We start from the raw sequence: 7,263 nt of genomic DNA, 5'->3' as shown, positions 1-7,263 counted from the left end.
AAAATCTCATGTTAATTGGTTGAATATGGAACATACCTAAACCTGGGAAACATTACCTCCATTACCTTAGATATGGTTTCCAACCTGATATGAACTAGGTATATCTTGGATCATATACTATATGGATTAGAGTTAGAACTGAAAAGAAATTGGATATATCCTATCTGAGTCTAACTTGTTATTTTCAAATAGAGATCCTTAGACTAGAATCCATATTATGATTGGATTATGTGGATCATTATGTTAAGTCGGATCTAATTCATACACGAATCAAAGTCTGATCCAATGGTGGTTTTTTGATGTAAAATGTCTTGTTTTATTCTTTTTTCACATGAACCAGTTTTGCCACTTTTATTTAAGACCTGGATTCAACTTTATCACATTTTATCTGATTCAGATTCAGATCTACTGTTTGCATTTTTGAATTAGAATTCAGGTCTAACAGGATGCGGCCCAATTTGATCCCTACGAACCTTTAACTAGACTGTTTAGCATAGATGATACCCAAAACCATGTTAAAAAAATGGTTCTGGGTGTACAACCAGTTTTCCTTTGAAAACTTGGTTTGGTCGTTGGCAATACCAAACCAAGTTAGAAGAAAACTTGGTTTCTCCAAAACTGAGTCAAAACTCAGCCCCACCTGTTTAGCCAAACCGAGCTTGAGCTCCACTCGTTCTTGAATGAGATGAGCCTAACACGAGTTGGCTCATGTAAAAGCATTCCATGTAATTTATACAAAAAAAATACATTTATATTTATATATTACACTTAATAGTTTTCATTTTATGTATATATTTTCATTCATCCTTCCCTATATATATATATATATATATATATATATATATAAGACATTACTCCTTTTATCTCAATATTATAAATTATACAAAAAAATTGTATACTTTTTATCAATTTGAGCTCACCCGAGCCGAGCCAAACACCCTGTGTTAGGGCAAGACTCGTTTAACCTAAATGATCCTGCTCATGGCTCGGCTCACCAACTCTACAAATCACGAACAAGTTCCCAAACCGAGCCAAGTCATGAGCTTCTCAGTTTGTTTACCAGCCCTACCTGTCCGGCCATTTTTCGGTTGGTCATTGGCCAGACATTTTTTTGTTTATTGTCCTCTTTTCTTCTTTTTTTGGTTTTTAGTTGTCCGGCCAATTTTCAGTCTGCCACATGCCAGAAATTGCACGAGCTGGTGTCACTAAGGAATTATGGTGGTACTAGCCCCACTATTCTCCAGCTGGTGGCTAGTGGGAAAATGGCCCGCCAATTTTCTTCTTTTATTATTTATTATTGTTTTTTAAAGTTTTAAGAACCCCAAACTTGGTTTTCTAAGTTTTCGGTTATCTAAAGACCAAAAAAAACTACTTTTTGAAAACCATGTTTTTCAAAACTAGGTTTGAAAGCAGACCAGGCTTCTAAGCAACCTGATTTTGCCTCGTGTCATCACAACAGGCCTAATTGTTTATCCACTTGTACTGACCTTAGGTAGATAGAATACGCATCTAGTTGTTACTTGGAGGCATTTGAACTACCTACCAAGTAAGAAAATTAGCTGGTCCTGCACCTTTTACTTTGGAGGTGTAGGTCATCATGCTACTGACTGACCTGATCCAAACCCAAAATAGGGCATTTGAAGAGGGCGGATCAAGTGCATCCTAATTACACACTAGTATGCTGCTGCACCTATATGATTTTACAAGATAAATGCGCAGATAAATGTCATGATAAATATCGTCGGTTATGTTTAATATAGTTGACAATATTTATCATCGAATTTAGTTACTATCACTGATGATATTTATAGTCACTTTAAATCTAATATTATCGATGACATCTTAGAGCCAACCGTTTAATACCGACTGTATTCATCATGAAATTTATTTTAAATAAAAGTTATAATATATAATTATTATAAAAAATAGTGGTATAAACGACATTAAAAAGCTGATGCGTTTGGCGACAATATTTATTATCGTTTATATTATTGTCCACCATAAAATCATATATAACTGATGATAACTATTGTCCCAATGAACTGTTTTCTTCTAGTGAATTAAAATTCAAAACTTATTTTTGGACAAAATATTATCGAGCACGCTAAAAAAGAAATTCTGAAAATTCTCAAAAATTTAAAAAATAGGTATTTTGGTCCTTTAAGCATTGCTCATGTTGGGCGTAAGGGTTTGGGCAACCGGATTCGAGTTTCCGTCACGTCTTCCTCCAATCACCCAAATGCAATGCATTAATTGGTGGCCCAACGATTCAGGGCCAACATTGGTCTATGACGCCATACAACGCGATCACTCTGTTGTGGAATAGAGTTTAACAACTGACATACCGACATACACAGATTACATTGAGTAACATAGCAACGAAAATAACAAGTAGTATGGAAAATATGTTAAAGGTGATCAATTACTAAAATTTATGTGGAATTATATGATGGAAAATATGTTTTTGCTCAATTCTATATATGGAACTGTAGTATGGAAGATAAGTTTGCTCTAACAATGAAACAAAGTACTTGCATGGTGTACTACCAAGTCATTTTGTTGGCGAAGGTTACATGTTCCCCCCCGAGAGACGGTTGTTAGCTACATCTTGTGTTCGGGAGTCCCAATGAGTGCCACAAATGTAAGCACGTGTGGGTCATATCCCCATGTTTGTAAGCTCAGTTAGCATTGGAGTCTGGTGCGGTTGCAATGATTTAAGTATCCTTTCCTCCATTAGTGCCATAAAACGACTATTCTAGAAAAAGAGCAGTTCCAAAGACTTAAGTACTCCGAAGATGGTTATTTAAGACCTAGTCACTGCACTGCAGGATTATCCGAGAAAGGAATCACCCCTGAAGAAGGCCATGAACATCAACCCTCTCTCACTCCCTTCTCTTTCTGCCTCTGTGCACATCCAGCAAACGATCCTACATTGCACCATCAAGCACCGACTGACCTGCACACTGACTGTAGCATGGTTCAACTTGATGAGTTATGAAGCCTGATTCAGAGTTTTTGCCCTTATATGAAGGGGGTCCGGGGGCTCCCTTTTGTGCCTTGTATAAATTCTTTCTTTTATTTCTCTCTTGTAACTGTCGAAAAAAAGCAATAAAGTATTTTGTTTGATCGTGGAGCTCATATGTTTTCTTCGGTTGTTTCTTGCTCGAGGTTTTCGTAACACCCTTTCTCGTGATTTTCTATTTTTTTTTCTACACGATTTTTGTAAATCGCTGCTCGATTTAGAGGGTTTTTTTTTTTGCTACGCATTTTTTGTAAATCGCTACTCGATTTAGCGATTTACGAAACATAGCGATTTGCCATTTATTTTCGCGATGAGATTTTCGTAAATCGCTACGAAAATCACATAGCAATTTGCCATTTATTTTCGCTACGAGATTTTTGTAAATCGCTACTCAATATAGCGATTTACGAAAATCGCATAGTGATTTGCCATTTATTTTCACTACGAGATTTTCATAAATCGCTACTCGATATAGTGATTTACGAAAATCGCATAGCGATTTGCCATTGAATTGGCAGGGAGGGGTGTTCTGTCGGAGATCACGGTGCCGGACGTCGAGATGAGGACCTCGCGGCGCCAAAACCCGACGAATGTCTGCCAATACTTGAGGGTGAACGCCCGTGTTGAGCAGCGTCAGGGTGCCCTGGAAGGCATAGCCCTGATCGAAAGTATTGCCAATGTAGGGGTAGACAGAATGTACTTTGAAAGTCTTCGTTGTAGGTGTACTAGATGAAGATTTCGTTGTAGGTGTCCCTCGAAGGCGGCGGAGGGGCCGCCGCAGTCGGTTGCCCACTAAACGAGGGTAGCATTCTGACCACTGCTAGAAGAAAGAAGACGACGATAACCATCGGATCGCTGGCTCTTTGCCTCCCTTAATATAGTGTTTGACGGAGAAGGAAGAAGAAGATGATGACGGAAAGTTCAAATGGAAAAGAAAGAGATAGTGTTTCAGGTTGGTTTCGTTGTTTGGACTTTGAAGAGTTAACATCATCCTCGACTTTTTGGCTGAAGGATATTTTTGTCCTTTTTTTGAACCGTCATTTTTTTTCTTTTTTTTTTTTAATGAAGGATATTTTTGTCATTTTCTTAAACCATCGTTTCATGGCGAGAATAGCAAAAGTGGGTACTTAAGTCTTTGCAACCACACCCGACATGGACGCTAATTGATGCTGACAAACATGGGGATACAAGCTCCATGTGCTTACATAGGTGGTGCTCATTGAGAGACCCTGAACATGCGATGTAGCTAACCCCCCGAACATGCGGTGTAGCTAACGGCCAACTTTGGGGGAGAACACACAACACCCCCTCTTTAGTTGGGGTCCATGATAGGCAACTGTTAATCACCTTCTAGGATTTTTTTCAAAGTCAATACTACTAATTCAGTCCAAAAGGAATACAAAACCTTGACTTTTCCAATAAAAAATAAATAAATTTTAAAAAATCAAAAGCTGTGGTGAATTAAGTTTCTTCCCCATTTCCGCGAACCAACCGACCTGTCTATAAATTCCCTTCTCCATCACCACCGTTCCCCCACAACTTCAGCTCCCATTTCCTCTCGATCCCTTCTTCTTCATCTTCTTAGTTGTCGGCAGTCTGCGTCAACCTTTCCGGCAGCCACTCGTCCAGCGACCACCAATGGACACCTCCCTGAAATTCTCCGTCAAAATCGGCACCCCCACCCTGGTCCCTCCGGCCAAACTCACTCCCTACGAATTCAAACCGCTGTCGGACATCGACGACCAAGAGGCATTAAGGTTTCAGATTCCCGTGGTCCTCTTCTACCGCCGAAACCCGGCCATGGAAGGCTGGGATCCGGCCGCCGTCATAAAGGATGCACTGGCCAAAGCGCTGGTGTTTTCCTACCCGTTCGCCGGAAGGCTGAGAGAGGTCTCCGGCCGGAAACTGATGGTCGAGTGTACCGGCGAAGGCGTGCTCTTCGTCGAGGCCGACGCAGACGTCACTCTCCAAGAGTTGGGGGATGCTCTGCAGCCACCCTTCCCCTGCTGGGATAAGCTTCTATATGAAGTTCCCGGCTCTGGAGACGTTACCAACTGCCCCCTGTTGCTGTTTCAGGTAACAGTTTTTTTCTTTTATTGTGATCATACTAGCCCAACAGGACTCTAAAGTTAAGCGTTCTCTCTCTCGATTGACGCCCTATTGTTCAAGAGTAATAATTTGCATGGACGATGTTGGTGCAGGTGACGCGACTAAGGTGTGGGGGATTCATCTGGGCGGTTCGGCTGAACCACACCATGAGCGATGCTTCGGGACTGGTCCAGTTCCTGAACGCGGTCTGCAACATGGCGAAGGGTGCCGCAGAGCCCGTGGTGGCGCCCGTCTGGGAGCGCCACCTCCTGAACGCCCGAAACCCGCCGGTGGTGACACGGGTGCACCGCGAGTACGACGAAGTCCAGGACACGAAGAACAAGCTGATGCCTCTCGACGACATGGTGCACAAGTCCTTCTTCTTCGGCCCGTGGGAGGTGGATGCCATCAGGCGGCAGCTCCCCCACCACCTCCGCAGAAGAACCACCTCCTTCGAGCTCCTCACCGCCTGCCTATGGCGGTGCCGCACTGCCGGCCTCCAGCCTGATCCGGAGGAGGAGGTTCGCCTGTTGTGCATCTTCAATGCGCGGTCCCGGTACATTCCGCCGCTGCCACAGGGGTACTACGGCAATGCCTTCGCGTTCCCGGCAGCTGTCTCGACAGCGGCGAAGCTCTGTGCGAACCCACTAGGTTATGCGGTGGAGCTCGTGAAGAAGGCCAAGGAGGAGGTGACAGACGAGTACATGAGGTCAGTGGCGGACCTCATGGTGCTCAAGGGCCGGCCTAACATCACGGTGGTCCGCACCTTCGTGGTCTCGGACATCAGGCATGCCGGGTTCAGCGAGCTGGACCTCGGCTGGGGAATGCCGGTGTACGGCGGTCCAGCCAAGGGCAGTGACGACCCAATCCCCGGCTTGGTTAGCTTCTACGTCAACTCCAAGAATAACGAAGGGGGAGAAGGGATGGTGATCCCGATTTCCTTGCCTGCTCCAGCTATGAAGATCTTTGAACGGGAGCTCAAAAAGATGCTGGACGGACCCGCCCCGGATCAAAAGTCCACAGAACCTGTTTTTATCTTATCTGCTTTGTGAATAAAGATCAATTCCTTGCCAAACAACAAGGAATATAAATTATAAAAAGGAAGCTTTTGTGCCTGTCTCCTCTTTTAAAAAAATAAATAACTGGTTTAATTTTGTTGTTAAATTTGCAAGGAGTTTTTCGTTTTCTCTTGTGTGTTTATGTCTTAATGATTTTTTTTTTTTTTGTTACCACCCAAAATCCATAGAAAATGTTTAATCTATGCTCCATGATCCAAAAGACACCTTATCCCAGTAAAACAGGGTTTTCAAGTGGGGTCCAATAAAATGATGGTGGATGTTGACATGGATTTTTTCTTAGTTGAAAAGTCAAAAGACATGTATCCTCTTCCTATTTAAGGAAGGAGAATATGAGTCTAAGAAGGTAAAAACATGGTACACAAGAAAAAATCCCTACAAGCAAAGAATTTTGTTTACTTAAAATGACACTTGACAAGTAGATGAAAAAGAGATAAAGGAAAAAAATCACCAAGTCAACAAGGTGTGGCCTATAAGAGGACTACCCCTTGTGAAGGAGAAAATAAGAAAAAGAAAGAAAAGGGTAGTACGTCCCAAAATTTTCTAAATAGGGAGCTAGGCCCCTTCTCTCTCATTTTCTATTTTGTTAGAGTTGGTACAATTAGGATATTATTACTATTTTACTATTATTGTTTTTAGGTAGGTTTTCTAATTTATAATTAGTATTTTGGTAGTTAAAGGGTGTATGAAATAAAGAGATTAGATTTACTGTTTAGATTGGAGTTTGACCCTGATCCATGTCAAACACTATAAATAGAGGTCTAGAGTCCCATATTATGATTATGACATTATGAATTGAAGTTAATTTCCTCTCTCCATCCCTTCGTTCAGACGCCCCTCCATCTATGTGTCTCTCTTTCTCTCCCTAGATGTCCTTCTATCTAGACGTCGCTCCCATGTCCTCTTCAAAGGTATTCGTAGAAAAGATCCTCAGTTATCGTTCTGCTGGTTCCTCCCTTCTTTTTCACCTGTTAGTTCACGCAAGGACAAGGCCTCCACACGTCAGTCGATCATCACTTCCAAAGAGCCCAAGCTCTTTTGGATCCTAGTGTGTGCAGCCTTGTTTTTTCGACAATA

The 7,263-nt window shown here is 42.1% G+C and overlaps 1 protein-coding gene across 1 annotated transcript; it reads left to right on the top strand.

Moving 5' to 3' along the window:
* The first annotated feature begins 4,567 nt into the window (after positions 1-4,567).
* LOC149827149 (benzyl alcohol O-benzoyltransferase-like) lies at positions 4,568-6,281 on the top strand. The gene is made up of 2 exons (XM_090020239.1): positions 4,568-5,098; positions 5,224-6,281. The coding sequence occupies exons 1-2, from the start codon at positions 4,661-4,663 to the stop codon at positions 6,160-6,162; spliced, it is 1,377 nt and encodes a 458-aa protein (XP_089876365.1). The 5' UTR covers positions 4,568-4,660; the 3' UTR covers positions 6,163-6,281.
* Positions 6,282-7,263: the final 982 nt, after the last annotated feature.

The sequence above is a fragment of the Nuphar pumila genome, chromosome 10 (assembly GCF_984573655.1).
Source record: "Nuphar pumila chromosome 10, dmNupPumi1.hap1.1, whole genome shotgun sequence".
NCBI lineage: Eukaryota > Viridiplantae > Streptophyta > Magnoliopsida > Nymphaeales > Nymphaeaceae > Nuphar > Nuphar pumila.
This window is presented reverse-complemented; position numbering and strand designations above follow the sequence as displayed.